This window comes from Psittacula echo (genome assembly GCF_963264785.1).
Source record: "Psittacula echo genome assembly, chromosome: 5".
NCBI classification, from domain to species: Eukaryota; Metazoa; Chordata; class Aves; order Psittaciformes; family Psittacidae; genus Psittacula; species Psittacula echo.
In genome coordinates, this window is record NC_137739.1 from 64,812,243 (window position 1) to 64,836,327 (window position 24,085).

The 24,085-nt window shown below is 44.1% G+C and overlaps 1 protein-coding gene across 1 annotated transcript; it reads left to right on the top strand.

Annotated features, from left to right (window-relative positions):
* Positions 1-2,008: 2,008 nt before the first annotated feature.
* HHIPL1 (HHIP like 1) lies at positions 2,009-23,811 on the top strand. The gene is made up of 9 exons (XM_080619151.1): positions 2,009-2,290; positions 6,751-7,397; positions 9,647-9,790; positions 10,031-10,359; positions 12,246-12,372; positions 13,230-13,375; positions 16,390-16,471; positions 18,245-18,327; positions 20,957-23,811. Exons 1-9 carry the CDS (start codon positions 2,027-2,029, stop codon positions 21,556-21,558), a joined length of 2,424 nt encoding a protein of 807 aa, XP_080475277.1. The 5' UTR covers positions 2,009-2,026; the 3' UTR covers positions 21,559-23,811.
* The last annotated feature ends 274 nt before the right edge of the window (positions 23,812-24,085 follow it).

The window sequence follows — 24,085 nt, forward strand, 5'->3', positions numbered from 1 at the left end:
CAAACACAGCCCAGGAGCTCCTACCTGTGGCCTGGGAAGCCTCTAAATAGAGCTCACAGCAAGACGTGAAACAAGCTGTCCTTGACAGAACTAGCCTGTTAATGAGGCCGAGGCAGCCACAGTCTGTTTCAGCAGAGCCTTGCCCATGAATTGCCATACAATCCGCAGCATGAGGGGTAACTGAAAAATTGCCTTGCTGAATGAACAAAACACTGGGAGTTCTGGCATGGGGGTGTGTATTATAAACACACACAGGGGACTTCCCAAAGGTATTTAATGCCATTTTGCCATGATGAGCAGATCAGACCTATAGTTCTGGTTCTGCAGTTCACTGCTAAATATGCGGAGCATGGAGTTTTCCTTTCATGTCTGAAATGTTGCATGGATGCCAAGGTAATCAAGAGCTGTAATAGCAAATCAAGAGGCTATAGGATAAATCTCATTATCACAGAAAATGTTTGGTTACTGCAATCTATTATTTGTATATTAAGCATTCTTGCGATGTTAATTACCAATAGCTAAAAACCATTACAAACACTGAGACAACAAACAGCCAGTGTTAACCACAGGAATAAAAGATTAAGTGGTGTAAAGAAGAGATGCCTTTACATCAACTGTTTTTACACAAATATGGGGTTGTATAACTGCATGCACGTTTTTTGCACGGCATGCAGAGTCTTCAGGGGCAGTGGCTAGATCACGTGCTTTCCAATGCGCTTACCAAGGTCATCCATGAAAAAGTGTATGTAAATGACCTATAATAAAAGGGCAGGGAATTCTCAAGTGAGATCATCAGGTATTCCGGTTGCCTGCACATATGCAAAGTTTTTAGTGACCTTAGCAGCAGTTACATAAGTGATATAGAGAGCAAAACAAACTTGTGTCAAATGCTGTAGCACATATGGTCTCCTGACAGGATGTTCCAAGCCATGCAGTGATTTTACAGTCCATATGCACTGTACAGCAGTTCTTTGGTCTCAAAGCAGGAGTCAAAAATAGCATATCAGCATGAACTCCACATTCTTTGTCTTTTATGGGCAGTCTGCATGTTAATATTGAAATGCAAAACAACTGTGGCTAGCTGTGTTGAACAGCAAAAAGAAAAAAGCCACTTAAATGGACTTGAACTTACTAGCTGGCAACATCACATATGATACAATATATGATATGCAAAAACCCCAGCATTTGGAGTATTTTCCCAGGGTATGCCGTGAAGCACTTCAAGGTAAGTATCATAGGTAATTTTATTTCATTTGGGCAGGGAGTACCTGAACTGGAGGAAGCAAGGAGGGAGAACCACTCTGAATGGGAGGAGCATCTTTCTAAAGGAAAGTATGTTGCCCAGGCTATCTGGGGATACACAGTGTAAAGACTACACCAGACCTCTCCTTTCCAGCCTCAAAGATTAATCTAAGCAGAATATCATTCCAGGCCGAGATTGCCAAAGGATGCCAAGGATGTAGAAGCACTAGCTGTACCGAAGCCAAGTTTCCTGGTTTTAAATATGTCCAACACCCATATAAACTCCAAGTGCTATTATCTGTCATATTTTGATCAAGAGATTCAAGGGTACAGCCGAGTCCAGCAGCCAATACCTGAGGAGTTGGTCAGAGGAGCTCGTTTCCAGTGTGCCACACAGGAGGGTCACAGACCCCCCCCACGACACGCTGTGCGGCCTGCACTGACAAGTACCTGCCAGGTTGTGGTCTAGCTGCAACCAAGTAAAAGCGCCTTTCCAAAGCCATCACCGCAACGTAAGCGTGCGGTGAACGTCTTCAAAAGCCCAGCACTGCCGGGCGGGCGCCTAGAGCTCTTGTGTCCGCGGCGCTGACCTCACCGGCGGCACCGGGGGGACCTCGGGGCGGGCTCGGCGGGGCAGCCGCTCTCCGCGCTCCTTCCGCCGCGGGGAGGGAGCGCGGCGGCGGGGCCGACCGAGCCTCCGCGCAGCCGGGCCGGGCAGCAGACACACTCCCCCCCCCCGCCGTTGGGCCACCGGCTCGCGCGGGGCGCAGCGCTGCGCGGGGCCATGCGGGGTGTGCGCGGCGCGGCGCTGGCGCTGCTCCTGACGGCGGCGCTGGGGCCGGCGCGGCCGCACCCGCAGTGCCTGGACTTTAAGCCGCCGTTCCGACCGCCGCGGGGCCTCGCCTTCTGCCGCCGCTACGCCGAGTTTGGCTGCTGCGACCTGCGGCGGGACCGCGCCCTGCTCCAGCGCTTCTACCGCCTGAGCGCTCGCCTCGACGGGCCCACGTACGCCGCCTGCGCCGGGCACTTGCAGGATCTGCTCTGCCAGGTGAGGCGGGGCTGCTGCTGCTGCGGGGGGCTTTGCACAGCACAGGGAGCGTGAGCCGTGCCGTTAGTTCCCAGGCCCGGGCAGGGGTATATGGACCACCTCGCAGGCGCATCAGCCGTGGCATGAGTGCCTGGGTACAGGCACGGGTCCATTAGCACACATATGGGTACATCAGGGATTAGTGCAGCAGCCTAATCATGTGCTTTCAGGCACTGTCAGGAGTGACTGTCCATCATCAGGTGTCCCAGTGGACTTCTTGTCCTTTGGCAGGAATGAGGATCTTGCTCTGCTTTAGTTTATCAGCAGCAGTGCTCTGAGATGGGTATATGGGCAGTTACAATTTTCAGACATCCCTCACTCTCCCATGGCTGGATCACAGGACCTGGTGAAGACACCCAGGAGGGAACCCACCTGCACAAAACACGCTCCTTGTTACACCCAGCTCATGAGATCAAGTGTTTTGGGTTTTGTACTGGGTTACAGCATCTTGAGTTGGTTTTAAGTATATGTCAGTTGCTAACAATCCTGATGATGGGTACAGAGTAATGCCTGAGGATGTGGAGTAGAAACCTCCATGGTGGCCATCCTGCATAGGGAAGTTACCACTCAGGGTTGCTGTTCTGTGGCCAGATGTGATAACAGAATGATCACAGTCCGCACAGAGCAAAGTCAGTGGTGGCCTCGTGTGTATGAAAGTGCCCCTGAGGCAGAGCTGTGGCAGCTCTGTGCTGTGCAAGTGTAAATCTTAAATTCATTCAGACAGTGGAGTCTTGTCTGCTATGCTCAGGTGGGATCAAAGTGGCTTTTCAGAAATTCTGCTCTTAGCATTTTGCAGGATACCTCTTGTGTTCCTGAAACTGTAAAGAGAAAAACAACCCCTTTCCATATCTACTTCCAGAGATTTGACTTATATTTCACCTCACATTGGTTTGGAACCAATAACCTTTGAATGTGTTCCCAAAACAAGAGGTGTCCAAAAGTCCATTTGTAGATAGGAAACCAGTTAGCACTCCTCCTGCCTCTGGAAGCAATGAGTAAGTCTCATGTACATCAGAAAACTGACCACTGAAAATTTGTTTAGAATCAGTGAAATATTTCAGCATGGGAAAGTGATTCACTGGGATGTTCTGAGGAGCTCAGTGCATCACCAGCCCAGACAAAGCTGCAAATCCCCACCTCTGGCCAAGCAAGCATGAAATGGAAGTTCAGGCATTGCAAGCACTCCAGAACACTCTGCTTCCATTCATTCATTATAGATACAATTTATATCCCAGACCTGAATCAATAAGTGGGTTTCTGTAACTTACTCAGCACACTTCTGTCTCTTTCATACATCACATAATTTGTGATTTCTCTCAAACGTGATCAAATTATTTTGACAAGTGTCTTGGCTTGTACTTGTGATGAGAATTCCTACCTTCTCTTAAATTGTGATTTACTACATGGTGCTGTTTCTGTTCCTTGTGGAAGGGCAAGTGGAAGACCAGAAATATCCTTCACTCAGTGCTGCCTATCACAGGCAACCCCCCGACCCCCAATTCCCCCCACCCAAAATCAAGCTGGGAGGATGCCTTTGGCTGTGGGGGAGAGGAAAGCTGCAATGGGACATACCCCTGCCTGCCCCATGGCTTTGACACCCAGGGCAGCAGGTCTCACAGGATGTGTCTGGATGTGGATTATTGCGCAGTGGGATACAGGACACCAAACTGTGGGAAAGCAGATGCCTTGTTCTGCTTCTTGGGGAACAGCTTGCCTAAAGGCTTGAGTTTCCAGGTGGAAGTGGACAGGGAATATCAGGGATTATGTAAAAGTCAGGCACTGAGGAGTCCCATTGCCTTCTTTGGGCTGATAGCAGCAGTAGATAAGCCATTGTTTGATGTGGGTGTTTGTCCAGATTCAGACTGCAGTTCCTCAGAGCAGTAGCTGCTTTTGAATTCCTGGAGCAGTTAGGATGGATTTGGCTAACTTGTCTCCATTTCACTTGTTTTATTTTCTGGTGAGTTGTTTTCATAGCGTGAGCTTGTTCCAGCCCTACTGAAGTTACTGAACATCTGCCTATCAGTTCGTTGATTGTCATAGATTAAAATGAATGAATAGACAATGCCATTTAGAAATGAGAATGCAGATCTATTAGTTATGCTGGGCTGTGTCTGAGTGTAGAGTTGCATGGTGGTTTGAGTTAGTGAACTGACAAGATGATGTGAAGGGTGAAGGACCACAACATTTCCTTCAGAAACAGAGAAATTCAGGATCAGGCGCCAGGCTCCACCTCTTGTGGAGTAGAAGTTGGAAAATATTCCACGTATGACTGGAAAATACCCCAGGCACAAGCTTGGGTACCATGTGATGGATCTCTGAACATCACTGCCAGCATAATGCTCCTGTAAACAGACATACACTACCAGGTATGTGGTAAGGGGTGAGGAAGTTATCCACAACTGCTGTTCAAACACACCTGAGGCTGGGCCCACAGCAGTAAAGGGACAGGGAAACCATACCACTGTGCTGCTTTTAATGCCAGTGCTGAAGCCAGGACATTGCTTTATAATGCATAAGATCACTGTGTGCTTTGTTAGAGGCTTTCAGAGAACCAAGAGCACCCTAGTACTCAACCAGGGGGCTTCCTCTCTCTGGATGTGAACCCTCCCTAGGCAGCAACAGACTGAGCTCCCATCCAGCCCTGCCTTTCTAAAGCCCGTTCTGTCTTGTTTCAGTTTGTCTTCTGAGGCCAATTTTTCAGTCGTAACAACTGCATGGGCAAATGCTCCGGCTCTTTCTGTCCCTGGCACACCTCGTGTAACTGAGCTGAGTGCCATTACCCAATCTGCCCATGTAATTTCAGTGTTTTGTGTCATGCTCAATCTCCTTTTTACCACATTAATTGCTGCTCATTTGAAGGCATAATAACCTTCATTTTGCAATGAATGGCTTGACATTCCAGGGGGAAAGCTTATTGTGCACTAATGATCTGTTATATGGCCTCTCAGTTTATTATGGTATGTAATGGAAAATAAAATAAAAATTAAATATTGTGTGTACTTATCAGCTAATTTAAATACTTCAGTATCTCAGATGTTGTATCTTTTCAGCTATTGAATAGTATAATAATCTGCATTAAGAAACAGCTCCCTATCGGTTTAGAAGCAGCTCGCTATTTTTTATTATTCTTTTTTTAACTGAGCTGGTTTTGCTTAGGTAAAATGCCAGCTAGGAATTAAAAAATGCAGAATTTATTCAAGAGGGATAGCTTCTCTTCCGACCTTTCTTGCCTCAGTTATTTACTTATTCCTGTGAAAATAACTGGGACTTCACAGAGTCATATTGTATTGTTTGAAGAGCACTTTTGAGATGATTGTTGAGAAGATGCATTGCAACTGGAAAATATTGTGTGCTTATTACAAGCAAAAGCCCTTCCAAAGCAGACCTGAGTTCTTTTGGCCAGTTTGTAACTTGCAGACAGTTTTACAGGATTTCAACTTTTTACGTAAGGAAAATGTGCCTGTAGGAGTTCTCATCGTGAAGAATACAGTGAATTGTGTCAACTTGATTCAGTCCTTGGGTAGATTTCCAAGGCTGCACCATCCATAAATGAGGGTTGAGCTGCAGTCACTGCCAGTGAACCTTGCCTGGACTACAGCCGTTTGGTGTTCACTGTCTGAAATCCTGTAGCCTGAGCACTCCCTGCAGAACTTGGTGACCAGTGTCATGATTACAAGACACATTTCACTACTTATAGTCAGGTATATAGCTGTCTGTAGGCAAAGATCCACTAGCAAAGGCAGGTGGACCCCAGCAAGGATGGAGTCCAGCTGCCTTTATATCACAGTGTATGCAGTGATAGCATACCAGGCTAGGTGCACTGTGCAGTACAAAGGATGGGCATCCTTCTCCTCTCCTCCTACACTTTCTCATCCTGCTCCTTCCAACCTGAAAATCATACCTGTGTTTGAGGTGCATGTTTGGATTATCAGATGATGGGATCTGAAAGTTGCAGATTTTGGCCCTGCAGACCTTTTCCTTCCCCTTCTCATCCTGGAGATGCAGGACCTGAATCTTCTTAGCTAACTCTTAGGTTTTGCTTCTGTGCTGTGATCAATCTGCTCATTATTCCACAGAAGAAGTCAGAGCATCCAAGAGAAAAGTCTGGTTTTCCCCAGTATAGTCCACTGGGGTGATGTAGCAAGATATGTGCCATTCCTGGTTTCCTTGAGTTAGTGCTATGTTTGGAGTAAATGAGTAACAGCATGAGGAAGCCAGCTTTCACCAGGAATATTGAAGATCATTTCCGTGAATGCTGAGATAAACCCCCTTTCTATGATCTCTTCCTGTGTTAATTTATCTTCAGAATAAACCACAGCGTATGTTGTAATTAAGGTGAAATTTCTCCAATTAGTGTTGCTGCTCAGCTGTTTCAGATCTGGTCCAAGAAATTGCTTGAGGCTTTTTCTCTGTCCCTCTAGGAATGCTCTCCGTATGCAGCTCACTTGTACGACGCTGAGGATCCCTCCACCCCTGTGCGGACGATACCAGGACTTTGCCAAGACTATTGCCTGCAAGTGTGGCAAAAATGTCGCTCCATTTTTCACTATCTCTCTGCAGACCAAGAGTTAATTGCATTGGAGAATAACGCCGCAAAATTCTGCCGCTACCTGTCCTTGGAGGACACAGACTACTGCTTCCCATACCTGCTGGTGAACCAGAACCTTAACCAAAACCTGGGGTTGGTGACTGCCGATGCAGAGGGCTGTCTCCAGCTTTGCCTCATGGAGGTTGCCAATGGGCTGCGCAATCCTGTTGCGATGGTGCACGCCAACGATGGCACCCACAGGTTCTTCATTGCGGAGCAGGTTGGCCTGGTGTGGACCTACCTCCCCAATCGATCCAGGCTTGAAAAACCATTTCTGAATATCAGCGAAGCCGTACTTACCTCACCTTGGGAAGGAGACGAGAGAGGTTTTCTAGGTATTGTCTTCCATCCTAAATTCAAATTTAATGGTAAAGTGTATGTCTACTATTCAGTTCAAGTTCATTATGAAGAGAGAATCCGAATCAGTGAGTTCAGAATTTCTCCTGCTGACATGAATGCTTTGGACCATGGTTCTGAAAGGTATTGTACACACGTTTCTCTGGCAAATGTATGTAAGATCTCAGAGGGCAGCCTGTGCATTTTTAAAGGCTATTATTGAATGAGGCTTATTTAGCTGAATATTGTTCTTGCATTCTAGTGTGTTAGCATATTAGTTCAAGTCTGTTTCTAGCATATTGAGACAGAGAATACACGTGTCCTCCATGGATGAGCTGCGAGTGCTCAGGGATAAAACATTTACATCTCTCAGTTCTTCTGTGTCAGTAGATTTAATTGAACATTGTTTAAACATTGATTACGGTTAGTATTTTGAAATCTGATTTTTGGTTGGTGCTTTTTTGGTATTGTGATGATTACCCTTTAAAATGGACTTCTGAAGTGCATGAGTGAAATTCGTTCCAAAGGTTACTAAATTCAGTATGAACAAACTCAGTGATACTGGACCAAAGATGGATTTGGGCTCATATTTCTTTATCTGAATGACAGCTCAACCCTGTGATATTACTAATTTAATATAAAAGGAAATAAAATGCAAACCACTATGTTGTTACTGAGTGCATTTTGATTGGAAATTTCATTTGTTTGAGTCTGATCCTGCAATTGATCCACATTAACATGCACAAATAATAAGAAATTTGTTTGTATAGTAAGTCTATAGATTTATGACTGCATAATAGAACCACTGTTTTAAGAAACCCTTGAAAGTTATGTTAAGATTTTTGCTTTGCTAGATGGGTTGTGTTAGGGGCTTTCCGAATACTCAGCAGTGGATGATTCTAGCTCGGAAATGCATGTAGCCTAATGATGAAAAGAGGATGCTGATTTATAAAGAAATTACAGTGTAAGCAGCACTGTAGATGACAGGTAAGGGGAACTGAAACATGGTCCTCAGGAAAGCAAGTCCAGAGCTTAAACCTGCGGAGTCAGGGCCCATGAGCTCTCTTATTAAAAAATCCTCAGACTCTCCATTTGTAACATTTTCTGTACTTGTTTAGCTAATGGTTAGTACGGCAAAAGCTTAAGAAAACAAAATTGTGGTCCGGTCGTGCTTGTGTAGGCACAGGTCCCACTGACTTCACCCTGAGATGCTGCCCAAGAGGGAGCTCAGGCTGACATGTGGTGTGCATTGCCATAGCAGCAAGGCATGTGTCTGTGTGTCCACAGATTTCTGCTTGATGTGTTTTGTTTTCTACTGTCTTCTTTGGAAGGTTGAGAAGGATTCGTCTTTGTGTCCATATAGGATCCTCCCTGCTCCTGCGGCTGGAGTCTGTGCGCTTGTGCACAGTTGCCTTAACTCAGAGGTGGTGACATTTAGCAGCAGGAGACAGTAATTACATAGTTGGGTTCCTTCCCCCAATTTGCAATCTGATCATGATTGTAGCTGTCAGTACTTTCAGAAGGGAGAAAACCTGACTAAAAATGAGGTGGATAAGTGATTATTCTAATTAGGTTTTGCAGCTATTAAGAGGCACTGCCAGCATGAAATCCGGACTTCTTTAGAAGCTGGAGTAAAATAAACTTTAATTATTATACCTAGGAACCTCCACTGCATGTATTTGTGGCTTTACCTTTCTATAAAGTTATACTTCATGTATTTCACCCTTTTCTTACTATGAAAGGAGTGCCAGGTGCATAAATTAAACATGAAAGTAAGGGTCAGTTTGGATTCAAAATTAAGGTAAAGGTTGTTGGTACTGCATTGAATAACCTTTGTCAAAATGTTAATTTGTTGGTGGGGCTCCTTTTAACCGCTCTTTAAATTCATGTAGTCCTGTGTAATTATCATTTAAAGATTCTTCTTCTCTAAGAATTTAACTGTTCCTCAATGTTTGAAAAGTTTTAGGTTTGTCTTGAAAGCGCCTGTCAGGATGGTGCCAAATGCTGCACAGATGCACAGACAGACAGGAGTCCTTTCTCTTGCAGTTTACAATCGGATTTAATCTGAGATGCCTTTTCTTAAAAAAAAAAAAAAAAAAGTTTAATAAGGGGAAGGAAGGATCAGAGGAAAAGTATGATTAATTAAAAATATCTTCTGTCATGTGACTTCCCAGATTTTCCTTATTGCTCAACTTGGTATTTCTGTAATCTGGAAAGTATGTGCGAATTATTTAAGGTTAGAAGATCAGCTATGCCTAAGCAAAATGCAGTAATGTGGATATGGAGGAGTTTCCATCAAAACAAATCTGTTCCTGATGTGTCAACATTGGAGTTACCCTGCCTTTGTTTAGGGCTTGTGCAATAGGTAATGCCTCCTCCCTGTTTTCATTTAGGATAATCCTGGAAATAGAAGAACCCGCTTCCAACCATAATGGAGGAGAGCTGCTTTTTGGAGATGATGGGTATCTCTATATATTTACTGGAGATGGAGGCATGGCTGGAGATCCTTTTGGGACCTTTGGAAACGCCCAGAACAAGTGAGAGTGGACCCATCCCTATGGCAGCTCCACATGGTGCAGTGGGTCGTGGGAAGTCAGTGCCGCTTGAAGGCTTACAGTTGTTGAGATGGTTGTTTTTCCAGAGATGTTGAAAGTACTTGTCTTTTCCAAAACAAGAACAATGAAACCCTAGACATCCCAAAAAAGCCACCTCTGATGTTTAACCAAGGTCTAGTTTTATTTCTTTATTTTTTCCTTTCCTTTCTTCTCCCAATATAGATCAACTCTGCTGGGCAAAGTGCTGCGGATCGATGTAAACAACAATGACCGTGGGCCTCTGTACCGAATCCCTCCCGACAACCCTTTTCTTAATGACCCCAAGGCTCGCCCTGAAATCTATGCGTATGGAGTGAGAAACATGTGGCGCTGCTCTTTTGATCGGGGCGAGCCTCGCACCAAGGAGGGGAAAGGACGGCTCTTCTGTGGGGACGTGGGGCAGAATAAATACGAGGAAATTGACATCGTGGAGAAAGGGAAAAATTACGGCTGGAGGGCGAGGGAAGGGTTCAGCTGTTACGATAAAAAGCTTTGCACCAACTCTTCAATGGGTAAATAGATGTGCTCTCCAAATTAACTGCGCCTCCCACTGTGCAGTTTTCTGCACTGTCATTTTTAATTCCTGCCCTCAGAGCCTGGCTGCCTGATGGAAAACATATGTTTTTTTGAGATATAAACCTCTACTGTCTCAGGCTAGAAGGAAACTGACTTGAGGATAAATATTGAAGGTCCAAATGTTACCATTTTTGAGTTAGGAGGAAAAGGAAAGAGGCTAGCTGTTGTTTTTCTAGGTGATCTGTGGTAGTAAAATTTCTTGGTGATTCTGTGATTTAGGGGAGCAATTTAATGTTTTCCACAAAAAATAAGCTTCCCTGCAGAAGTGAGAAGAATTTGGAGCAATTGTATTTTTCTCCATGACTCAAAAGTAGTGTCCTTATTTTTTAAAAAAGAAAGAAACATACTGTGTAAGCTGGTCGAACAGTGTATGCACTGCCTGCTTTGCAGGCAGCTGAGTGTGCAGTGTATTTTTGTTTCTTTTAGCTATGCCAAAAAGGAAAACCTTATTGCTTTCTTTTAACTTTTGAAACCTGGATGCAGGGTATTTGCTGGCTGGCTAAATTCCAGTGCACGTGTGAAGTCAGACTGTATTGTGTTGCAAGGTCTGATGTGACCGTATCTTGTGCTGGAGCATCTCCCCTGAGATCCAGGGGGCAGTAGGCTGGCACTGATTTGCAGTAGCCAAGATTCTGGTATTTTTTTTCTTCTATGTGCTGTGTGGTGTTGTTTGACTTCCTTTTATTAACTTAGTTTGACTTCCTTCCTTTTATTAACTTAGCTACAAGTACAGTGGCAGTGATTGTTCTTTATAGAAATTTGGAGCACAGGAAGCAGATTTTTCACACCGCCTTTGCTGAAGCAGTTGTCAGAGAGCCCGTTTAGTGCCCTCCTTTGTGACAGCGCCTGCGTGAGCATTCATGGTAGGCACTTTACTGGCATCTCCAGGGATTCAGAACAATTTCTGATGCCTTTAGAGATGCTTTTGTTAGAACAGTGAAATGTCACAGCCCCTTTAAAATGGTAAGTGCACCTGAAGTGTAGAAAACACCTGCTTTAGATGAAATGCCCCTGCAAGCTCCTCTCTGGCAGAGCTGCTGGGTTTGCTACTTGAAGCATATCTGCTACACCGGCAGGATGAGGAGGGGTGAGTACCATGAGGAGATACCAGGAGTTCCAAAAGAAAGGGGAAGAAGCATCTAATGGAGACTGTCAAAATCAGGGCATCTCCCTCTGTTTTGCCTCTGCCTCGTGTTTTAACTTATATTTTACAATGAATATACCAGTACTACATTTTGCCTGCACCATACCATAAATATTTGATTGTCCTTTCAGCTTAGGCTCCTCTGTGTCAGAGAAACAGAAGCTATTTGTGCTGACATCCGACATACCTTTTCATCAGTGCCTGCAGTCTGGAGTTACCTGTTTCTATTTTGCCCTTTCACCCTTAAAACAAAGTTACATTGGGCAAACATCTCCTGCATGGGTGCAGTGACTCTAAGAATAACCTGCAAATTCATGGCAAAACCAGCAGCCTGTGTAGAAATGGGCCAGAAGCTGCATTAACAGAGCTGGGTTGTAGGGGGAGAAGGGCTCAGGAGGACAGCAAGGTGTATGGGTGATAGAGAGCACTTGGGCTTACCAGGGGTTCAGCTTGTTTTGCAGATGAAACACTGACCGGTCTTGCTTAGCTAGCTTGGCTGTGGTTAGCACATCCAACTGGGAAGGGCTATCACACGTGGTTCTGAAAAGGTGAAAATCAAACTAAATATGACTCCATTGGCATTTCATTTGTATTGTGCTAGTCTCAGGCCTGTCTAGATAAGCAGCTGTTCTGCATCGTGTAAAACAAGGTAAGTCACGGATCTTTTCTCTCCTACAGATGATGTGCTTCCAATTTATGCATACCCACACAAAATGGGGAAATCAGTTACGGGAGGCTATGTCTATCGGGGTTGCGAGTCTCCCAACCTGAATGGCCTGTACATATTTGGTGATTTTATGAGTGGGTAAGTAAATACTTCAGATACTTGCTAAGCTGTGCCCTCAGCCAAGCTCCTCCAATGATATTACACCTGTAAGTGCACATGCAGTCTAACAACTGAGGCCATGCTGCTACTTACTGGTTGGAAGCACCATGCAAAGCCTGACTGCTCATTTCAGAGGGTTCATGTGGCATGTTTTACATAACCCTTATTCCATAGTGCTGTGCATTCCAACAGCCCTCGATGTTGCTGATCCACATTGTGCCAGTACAAATAAAAAGGCAATGTTTTAAATGTTCATTTAAAGTCCTGGAAGTGGTGTAAAAAAGCATTCGAATGCATCCTGAAACCCCCCAGATGCTCTGATGCAATGTTTCCAGACACTGAAGAAATAGAAAGAAAAAACCACATTGTCTGGCAGTGAGTCTGGTGAAGACCCACGGTGAGGCAGGCGTGGGAGTGCCTTGTTTTCCCCCAGCTCGTCTGCCTTTGCCACATCTGCATCTCTCAGGTCTCTTGCCTGCAGTGCCTGCGCAGCCTGCCCCGGGTGATGCGTTGGTCCTGGACGGGAGAGAGGTCACAGAGCTGCAGCGAGGCCAGGCACTCTGTGTATCTGGCAGCATCTCCCTCCTCCGCAATAGTCTAATATCCCTTAAACCTTCCCTTATTGTTTTTTCATGTGCTTGTGTTGCCCTAGAGAGACAGGGTCTTGCGTGGGCATATATTTGTCTTAATATTAACTATCCTTTGTTTTTGAGGAGCTGCAGTTCCTATTGCAGCTGATGTGGGTAGGAAGCAATGAAGATCCTTCCAGCTGTCCTCATTAATGTTCATAAATCATATTCTTGGTTGTGTTGTGGAAGTGTTCTTTTGCCTTGCAGACGCCTGATGTCTTTGAAGGAGGATCGTGCTACTGGAGAGTGGCGGTACAGTGAAATCTGCATGGGGACGGGACAGACTTGCATGTTCCCTGGGCTTATCAATAACTATTACCAATACATCATCTCCTTTGCTGAAGATGAAGCAGGTAATCCTCTAACTTTGTCACTCTGAGTGGTGTGCTTGTGGCTTCTCTTCAGAGGAAAACACCAGTGAAGGGGTCAGAGAGGGCTCCTGGGGGGGTAGAGTATGGTGGGGAAGCAGAGCACGACCCCTTCAGTCTTTAAAAGGAGTCTCCCGAATACCTACTCAAAGTTACAATCCTAATTTTGAGGCCAGTGTGCCAGGCAGTGCCTGCAGGGGGAACTGGAGAGGCACATCCCTCGGCACTGGGGCTGGGTGTGCTGCTGCCAACATACCTACCCTCAAGGTGCCATGCCTTTAGGAATGCAGACCCTTAGAAGATGATACCCAAGAGAAGGAAAGTCTATGCCTCTTGGCTAGTCAAGGAGGCTGTGTTTTTAATAGATACAGGGAAGCAGATGTAATGAACAGTAATTATGAACCCACTCACTCAGGCCTGGAATATTTGTACCTCTTGAGGAGAAGCAGAATGAAAACCCTATGCTATGTCTTGAGTGTAGGCATCTACAAAAGTCTGCTTAAGTCCATATTTTATTAGTGCCGGCTGGGATTTTGCCTTGCACAGGGCTGAAGGATGTGGTCTCAGTGGAGCTTTGCATAGTTGTATTTTTTAAGACTGGAGACATTTTTCTTTCTAGAAGGGAGATGCTGTGATTTGAAAAGGAGAAAATAAAGACTCCTGGATGGAGGGAAAGCTGGTGCCTCTCCCTTCGATCATACAAGGTTGGTTAATTGCCCAGCCCTGCAGTGGGGCAGGCAGAGTGTGCAGCCCCCGGCTGGGGATGGCGGCAGGATGAGCCCTGCAGTGTTTAGCCCCATTGCTAACTAGTCTTGTGTGTGACTTGGCAATGCAGGAGTTGATGTTCTGCCCTGCTGTGGGGAGGTCTTGGCTCGTGGTCACAAGCACCTGTGTCCAGAATGCCCCAGTTTTTTAACATCTGTTTTTCCTGCAGATAATGTTAGGTGTGGATGATGCACAAACAAAACATCCATTGCATGCCATATAAATGCAAATTTTATCATGTAAATGCAAATCATCCAGATTAAGCATTAGCTCAAAATTTGGCTTTGGAATTCTGTCTTTTTGGGAGGTAAATATATTTCCTTTAATGGTTAATGTTCACAGAAGGTAGAGCTGCTTCACAGTGCTGTGGTGAGAAGGCTGTCTTACCCTAAAATCAGAATAACTTAGCTTAAATCAGCTTTACGCCAATTCAGAGGGCTGCTAAGTGCAGTATCAAGCTGTTAATTGCAGCCCTTCCTCATGCACCTGGTGAGCACATCTCCCTCGTCCTGCACCAGTGGGCAGAGTCTGTGCAAAGGGCAGCTAAAACCCTGCTACCCGTCTTCTGTCCTGTGCTTTTGTGATTTGCACAAGCACAGTAATGCTGAGTGGAAATTGGGGCAGGAGTCTGTTCTCAGACGTAGTTATTTGCCTTGTGTTTGTTTTATTATAGTGGAAAAAAGTCTGTTGGTAACAGCTTAGGGAGGTTGCTTTATCTGCAGTGAAGAGTCTTCTCTTGCACCTTTATGGTGTGCTGGGAATCTTGGGTTTTACGCAGCTTGTCTTTTACAAGTTTGCTTTAAAAAGCTTTTCTTCACAGAAGTGTTTGTTTTTTGGGGTTGTTGCTCTGATGAATGTTAATGTGGCTGATGCACTGGATGTGTTTATGCGGCTGGGGACACCTATATTTTTGGCTCACTGCACAGCCATTATAAAGCCAGCAGCCCCATCCCCTGGCAGCTGAACATGTTGGGGACATCCCAGGCACTGTGCTATGTGTGGGGGGCACACGTGTGACAGCCTGTGTCCTTCATGGCCTGAGCATCCATATTGCTGCCTGGTAATTTCCAGGAAAGAGGGGTGGGACGTAAACCACCCATCACTGCACCGTAAGACACAGTGACAAGTGTTTCCCACCACTGTTTGCATCAAGGCTGTCTGCGGCCTGTGGTTAATGGAGCTCACCAGAAAAAGGAAAAATCCACCCAGGGGTTGCTGGGATGCTGGGAGCATACGGAGGAGCTCAGCCCAGGGCAGCGCAGGAGAGCAGGGAGGAGAAGGGAGGCCCAGCAGCCAGCACCAGCTGCCACCAACTATCCATACCTTCTTTTGCCCACTCTGACCCCTTTGCTCCTTCCCCTCTTCCCATTGGGGTACCTATAAGACACCCAAAGAAATCTGCCTTACTAAGCAGTTCTCTGTTGCCTCTTTTTGTTCTTCTTTTTTTTTTTTTTTTTTTTTCTCTTAAAAAAAATATTGGAGGTGTATTTTTTCTTTCCAGTTGTTTTCATTGCACTGCTCAAGAGCTTGAGCTGGCACAAGGAAAGGAGGATTGCCGGAGGGACTGCTTATCCCAGTGTCACCTGCACAATGGGAGCAGAAGGGTAGAAATGCAGTTAAGAGAAAATAGGTTAAATAAATGGTGGTGGATATTGTTTGGATGAAGGCCAAGCCCTACCCATGTGGCCTAACAGAGCTGTGATGACCCAAATGCCTTTCGTATGAGATAGACCTCATAGAGATAGTGCTAGAGAAAGCAAAAGCAAAACCTTGTTCTCCTGTAATTCACTCCAAAGGAGCGCTTCATCCGAAAGAGCAGAAGACAGTGTGGGCATTCTTCATTTCCTTTCATTTCATTTTGAGAAAGAGAATTCAGGGTTTGACTGTTTTGCATTAGAGAAGTTAAAGGGCACAGATCAGACTGAGATGACAGCAGAAGTGTGGGCAGCTGAACCCGCAGTGGAAACTTGTCCAAATAATATTTCATGACAGTATGTAAAAGCTCCCACTCACTAAGTGTATTTTATGCCACTGGACTGCAGATGAACTCTCACTACAAACCCAAACACAAATCTGTCTAATTTCCTTTGGTAGACAGATCCCCACATTGGTCCCACATTTCATGATGCTCTCTGACCTGTGATGCAGAGTTGATGCCTTTTTGCTGTACAGGACAGAAACTCTATAGCGAATTTTCATGGCTGTGTCTGTTTGCTTTTTATCTTTTTCCCCAGGGGAGCTTTACTTCATGTCCACCGGTGTACCAAGTGCCACGGCTCCCCATGGAGTGGTGTACAAAGTGGTGGACACCTCTAGGTATGAGATTGTTGCAAAGCCTGAGTGTGGTGCAGTGTGTCCAGATGTGGATGTGATGAATGATGTTGACTGAATAACTAGCTCTACTCCCATGCTGGGCCCTTCTGTGAAGCTTGATCAAGGAATGGCTGGAGCAACCCATTGTGGGTCTGCTTTGCTCCTGCAGTTGTGGGAATCTACACTTGTTATAGGGCCTCTTGGTGTTATATGGGTTGGGAAATTTGTTCCTGAAAGCTAAGGGAGGATTTTATGGGTGTTTTGTCCTTCTCAGGCAGTTTCTCTAGATTCCTGCCCCAAAGGAGGCAGTTTTTCCTCAAGGTGTTTTTTCTCAGTTCGTCTCCATCCTTTGTAGGCAGCTGCATCTCCTGTAAGAGCCTCATGCACAGGAAGCTGACCTGCAGCATGACCTGCAGTGCTTTCTTGCGCAAACCAGAACTTAATGTCAAAAACTACATTATTTTTTGTATTTCAAAGAGGAAAATGGCTTGGACAAGGAAAGAAGACCATTGTTACACCTTCTGGATCCTGTGTGTGTATATCTGAGACTGGGCAAGGCAGGGAATGACTGTGTTTTATGGGAAGATTTATAACTGTTTTTTCCATCTTCCTGTTTTTAAGCATTACTATTGTTGGCTAAACACCAAACTGCTTTCAGCCAGACATGGAGAGTGAGATTTTTGTAGCTTTAATGTTGTTTTTGTTTTTAATGGATTACATTTACAGCTTTAGCTATCTGAGCACTTTGAACAAAGCCACTTGTCTGGTTTTATGTCGGAACCAGACTCCAAAGTTAAGCAGCCCTCAGAGCTGCTGTGTGTTTTCCTCTGACTCTTCTCTGTCAGGAACATTTTCCATTATCTAACAGTGGCAGAGTTCCTGTAAACTGTGTATTAAGAGGCCAGTATTACGCAAGCTTTGCAAAATTAAAGCAGAAGTCAAAAACAAGTCCTAAGTTTAAAAAGAAGTTTCTTTCATGTCCAGAGTACAGAAAAAAAAAATCATAAAAGTAGGGAACATCCATGTGTCAGTAGTAGAGAGATAAGCTCTTGGCTTCCACAGAATACAAAAGCAAACAATCCTAATTACAAAGGAGTTGCACCCTCCAAATGCAAACATCATGCATTTTTGAACCAGTTTGAAGACCTCTGAATACTGAAGAAGTCTGCAGATTAACAAGACAGGAAAAGCGATGATGAACTGGATGTAAGTTCTCAGAAGTGAGATACACCTTCATGGCAAACCATACTAAGAGGGGATTTCTGTAGGAGACAGAGCTCTTCTGTGAAACTAATGCATTTTTGGTACTACTTTAGTAGTAGCTAGCCTTTTGTCTGGGCTTTATGTATGAATAATAGCGTGTTATTTTGCTTCTCTGAGGACAGTCGGAAAACTTGCATACACGTGACCTTCATGTCAGATGTTCAACATATACTGTAATTTTGTTCTTCAGTTTTAATTTTTATTTTCAGTTTGATTAATCTTTCTGTGATGCTTGAACCTGCCAATGTTTTATTTCCTTAATGGATTCGGCAATGGCAAGTGAAAACACAGCCAGAGGACTCCACTCCCTTGTGAATATTTGGACTTTGATCAATGCAGAGATGTGATTGTTTAATTATGTTTTCTACTGTAAGAGATTACTTGGATCATTTAAACAGACGTAATTTTTTTCCCAATGAGCATTACATTCTTAGAAAAACAATGGGAAGCAAAGCCTTTCGATGCCAGGAGAAAGGAATTAATTGTGCACTCTATGTATCCCTTTTCTCACAGGAGAGCACCACCAGGAAAATGCCGAATTGAGCCATCGCCAGTGAAAGTAAAAAGCAAGCGCATCCAGTTTGTGCCAAAGGAGAGTGAGTGTCACTGTTGCTGTTTATTATTGGTGCATGTTATCTGGCAGTAAACACAAACTCCAGGTTCGTACTATCTCTGTGTGCATGGAGACCACCCAGAATTTCACTTTTCAGAGTATCCTCAAAATTAATTCTTACCAGCTGCTTTTGGATCAGAAGAGTTGGTTCAAATAAGGCATAACACATTTCCCCTCTCCTGGCTATGTGAAATCTCCTCTGTAGTTTCTGCCCCTTTTCCCTTTTCCATGCTACATCATACCTGTTTCATTACCCACCAACTTGGTTTCCCTATAGTTGTTTCCGTAGTGAGACACATGAGTCTGTGCTCAATGGCGCTTTTCGATGATAAGTGATTTTTTGCTGTGCCTTCAGGTAGTGAGGAGCACTTCAGGAGTTGAAGGATATGATGGCTAAAGGGTTGGGAAATAGCTCATTGAACAAGATGAGAGCTGAATCATTGTTAGATGTAAGTGAGAGACTATGGGATGAGAAAACACTCCCGAAAAAATTGAAGAGATCAGCCATTCAGGTGAACTTTTGGCTTATCCAAACCCTCCAGGGCTTTTTTGCTTGCTTCATACTGAATGAAGTATTTTACTGCTAAAGCTGGAGCACTCAATGATGTTGCTGAATCTGCAGCAAGACAAGTACTATTTATGTTAAGCGCAAAAACTTAAATACGCTATTAGGATCTCAAAATTAGATTAGGCAGCATCATCTTTCTTTCCCCCTGTACATTTTGTTTACACACGTAAGTACCTAGGAAGCACTCTTAACAACTTTGTCATGAAATTACTATTACTGTAGGAACTCAAATGGCAGAATACATGGTTTAATTTTTAATAACATTCATCATCTTGTGCTGCATTTGAGTCATTGACAGTTCCTACAGCTTTGACTTCAGGTAGGAATAATGGCACTCAGCACCTTGCAAGATTAAGTCTTTAAGGTGGAACAAGATCTAAGGCTAATTATTGACTGTTGATGTGTCTGAGCACTCACCACATCTTCAGAAACATTCTCCTTTGCAAGCTGTGCATGCAGTTTCCAAACATTAGTTACTTGATTTGTGTTCAACAGTTTTTGTCTCTGCTTATGCGTTGTTCTCTATGCAAGTCCTAAGTTCAGATTTTTAAACTGTACAAATAACTGAATCTTCTGGATTTGTTTACAAGGTAGTTTTCATCATAAAGTAAAACTTAGAAACGGTGGGAGAGATTCTGCTAAGCGTCTCAAGAACTAAATTCATTTTTAGGTGAAAACCAAGCATGAAAAATTTGATTCAGAAGCATGCAAGCAAGGATATGTAACTGTAAATATTTTGCTGTTTTGGTTAGTGTTTAGTATGAATGCAATAGAATCATCAAAGCATGTGGCTTGCATTAGCAAGAAAAGTGCATTTGCTGGAAGTATATTTAATAAATAGCTTAATGAAGAGTAATATATAATAACAACTTGATTCAGTGCAGTGAAAAGCATTCCCAGGTGACTATTAGCTTTCATGCAGTCCTACGTACCATTATATGGGTTCCAGGATTTTAAACTGCTTTGCCAGATCAGGCTCCAGCAACTGAGGTGTACACTGGTAGGGCTTTCATATCTATTTATGGCCTTCAGAACCTCAGTTTCCAAAGAAGGGAAATCTTTTCATGCCACAAAAATGATTTCTCTCCATAGAGTGCCATTTGGAAAAAAATGACCACTGCAAGGGTTTGTCTTTTGGGGACAATTGATATTAAGCACAAAGAAGACAGTCATATTTTTCCCTTGTCTCAGTACTACAAAGCACATGATGAATGGGAACAGGTAAATCTAGGATATAATTTAAAAAGTCGTGATGTCTTTGCAAATGTCTCTGATGCTTCCCAGCTCAGGTGATGGTTATTCTGAGCAATTCTGAATTGATTCTTTCTGACAAGGAAAACCTTATTTTTATACTAAAAATAGAGCGCATGTGAATAAGCAAGTCCAGTAACACCTGGAAACTGTGACAGCAAAGAATTTTCAGCTCTTCAGAGGTCAAGACTCTTCTATTTTATTTTTTTCATAAGGAAGAAAATAACGCAACTCCAAATCCTGTTTTATGTGTTGTCCTGGCAACTCCGTTCCCTTTGCACATTCCAGTTGCCAGAGAGAATTGATTTTGAATGTTCCTGATTTCAGCTCCTCTGAATAAAGCACCTGACCTAGTGGGGAGGCCAGCACTCTTGTCTAGTAATGATCCAATCACTAGTAATGAAGAGGACAGAAACAGTGCTTGTCTTCAACATGCTTTCAGCAGCGGAGAAGGGTAGGGTGGGGAACTCTGCTTCTGACTGTGAAACTCCAGTGCCCACCCTTTAATGGCCAGGCTGAGGTTTTGCCGACTAACTGCTTGGAGTTTCCTCCTTGAAAGAGGCTTGCTTGTTGGCATTAAGCCCTGCAGTCCTGTCTGCTAACTAAAAGCAGCCGACTTCTTTTGCTGGGGAAATACTGGTTCACCGGGAGCACTGTCACTTCTCAACAATATCAAGTAAGCAAATTCCAAGAAACAAGTAAGTCAAAAATCAGTGCTGGTTTTATGTACTTGTCCTTACATGTTGTCCATAGAGGGACAGACTCATGGTTTCCTGTTTTTTTTCCCCAACAGAGCTGATTATGAAGACACCAACAGCACGTCCCCGGCTGAAGTCCATGACCGAAGCCCCATGGGGAGACAGGCTGGATGCCGGAACCCCCCGCACGCCATCTGGGGACTGGGTGGCACAAGTCCCACCACCACCAGGGAACCGAAGCAGGACATCCACCACACCAGCACCGAGCAGGGCCTCCAAGCCCAGGAAGGGAGCAGAGAGGAGAGGACAGCGCAGGAAGAAGAAGCCCCCCAGCACAGCCCCACCATTGCAGAATGGTGCTGTACGGTTGATGCAGCAGCAGAACCGCGGCCAGAGCTGGGGCCGGGTGGAGGTTTATATTGATGGGGAATGGGGCACAGTGTGTGATGATGGCTGGAGCTCACTCGGTGCCGCTGTGGTGTGCCGCCAGCTGGGCTTCCCCTACGTGGTGCGGGCCAGCAAGAAGGCAGAGTTTGGGGAAGGGACCTCCCTTCGTATTCTCCTGGATGATGTCCAGTGCTCCGGGCAGGAGAAGACGCTACTGGAGTGTGCCCATGCTGACGTTGGCACACACAACTGCTCCCATGAGGAGGATGCTGGTGTGGTGTGCAGCCGGGAGGAGGTGGCAGACTGGTGAGAGAGGAGCTGGGGAAGGCAGATGGGGGACTCGGAACATCTCACTTTCTTGCCCAACACCCTAAACCAGAGTCAGTATTAAGGAGAGTGTGCCCTGCCTTGAGGATGCTGCATGTGTTTGAAGTAATCTTGCGGTTTTCTTCATGCTCATCCCCATGCATCTGTCTTGTAGGGAAAGAAAAAGTAAAATGAAGCAGTGACTTGAGAATGATGAGGGCAGGCACTGAGTTTCTACCCCAACCATCAGCCTTTATTGATCAGAAAAGAGATGCATCCTGTTGCCCTTTCCCTTTCTGAAATGCATTCCCCAGCTGTGCTTCCCATGTTTTGCCAAAAACAGATTCCCAAATGACCCTGTATCACTCCTACAGAAGTGTTTGTGTTGTTTGGCTTGCTTTGCCACCAGCAGCTCTGAGTGGTGGTTTCTAACTATGCATAAATCTGTGCCTTCCTTTGCAGAATACAAAAGTTGATTTTATTAATTTTTTTAACTTTCCATGCACTAGTTTAAAGGAAAATGATTCCTCTGATGTGCTTTTTATTGGTATAGGCCTACTGGTCATCAAAGGTGACTGTGTCCAAGCAAAATTAGATGAATTAGAAAAAGTCATTGCATACTGCCTGGAAAATATCTCTGCAGTTTACACTAGCCTAAGTGAAAAGAAAATCTGGCCTTTGTTACATGAACAGGATCATTATCCAGTTTAACCCTGAAGATAGTTGTACATGTTTCTTCGCTTCCCCAAACATTGTGAAGCCAACATGTTTTTGCACTCAGTATTCACAGGTGCGAATAACTAGACAAGAGGTAATGCACTGGGGCAATAATCTGGTAACATTTACCTCTTTTTAAAGGATATAAAAAACCGCAACACGAAAGTAATTTTATCTGAAATGTGTTTTTCACCTGTGTGATGATTGGAGACACGTTTTCTCCTCTTGGGGTCTCTCTGCATTTCATAGCATTTTGCCTAGTTTTTTTTTTCCCTGTTATAATCAGGATAGGTTTTATCTTGCTGCTTACATATGAACATGGGAAAAACAAAATAAAATAAATGTAAAATGACTAGTGCATCCAGAAAAGTTCACCAGAAAAACCTAGTATGTAAAGCTCTTACTGCGGATATTTACTTCAATTCCCTGATTAACTGTTCTCTTCAACCTAAAACATTGATGTATAAAGTAGATAAGTTTGGTTTAAGTATTTTTTTCTGAACTTTCTGATATACTTATTAAATATTTTTTGATATTAAAGAACACCTTCACTATACAAAACCAGACAGTCAGAAAAATAGCACTGTCTCCCTGCTTCTTACAAAGTATAAAGTGGAGAACAAACATATAAAAGTGCCTTTTGCAAAATCCTGCTCATTTCATTGGAAAACCTACAAATGCCACCAGGCACTAGACTCTCATTAGGTTTTTCCCATTGCAATGAATGTGCAAATGCTTTTGTTTAAACTGCAGAAATTCACTTCAGTCACATCAAAACGTTCAGGGAACAAGAGAGTCCTTTGTAAATTCTTCTGTTAAAAGAGCTGGCACCTGATGAGCTGATGGGACTAGAGGTCTGGAAGAAAATGAAAAGCAGAGATACAATCTTTCTTCTTCCAAATTCCTCTTCCACTTCTTCTGGCTCCTTAGCCAAATTTCATCTAGCTCTAGCTGTGAGATTTTAAGGAGAATCTTGGTCACAGTTATGCTTAAAAACTTCTGGGTAGAAAAAAGCCCTGCACAACAGAAGTTACTCTTAAGGAATTGAGATGATTCAAGGATGCCTGCCATAGACAGGCAGTCTCTGGTGACAGCGAAAGGCATATGGAAACCAGCCCACAAGGCTCTTGCCATTGGCAAGAGCGAGCTGTACTGTGGCTTGGCTGATGGCAAACACGGAGCCGTACACCCTGTGTTTGCTGACGGTGTTCCACAGGGGAAGTATTTATCAGCATAGAAAGAGACAAAACTTGTAAATAAGTTGTTTTCTTTTCTTTTCTCTCTTACCCTTTCTCCCAGCCTACACTGAGTGGGGAAAGCACTCAAGCAGGAGCATGCCAGCTCAGTACGCATGGATGTGTGCGTGTGCCTGCCAGCTCAGTATGCTGCTATGATGCTGGGAAGATATTTCTGACCATCATGGTCCCTTCCAAGCTTGAAATATATCTGTTCTAATCCTGGTATTTGTCAGTCTAGTTCCTTGGTATTTAAATAATGAGCCTGTACTATTTAAAGCACAGGAGTACATGTGCATTTCAATACCTGATATATCGTCTGCTGTTTAATAGGATTCTTATTGATAGCTTTTTTATTTGTTTTAAAATGCAGTTACATACCAGGATGTCAAACAAATTCAGCTTTAGATAAATTAATAAACCCTGCTGTTACATTTGAACATGCCAGTATTCTGTGTGGATGCTGTTTCAGGATAAAGGTCTTAAAATAGCCCAAAATAATGCTGATTACCACAGTGTAGCTGCCCTTCTGCATGTGTTATGCGGCAGTCCCAGATTTTGTCCAATAGCAATATGGTT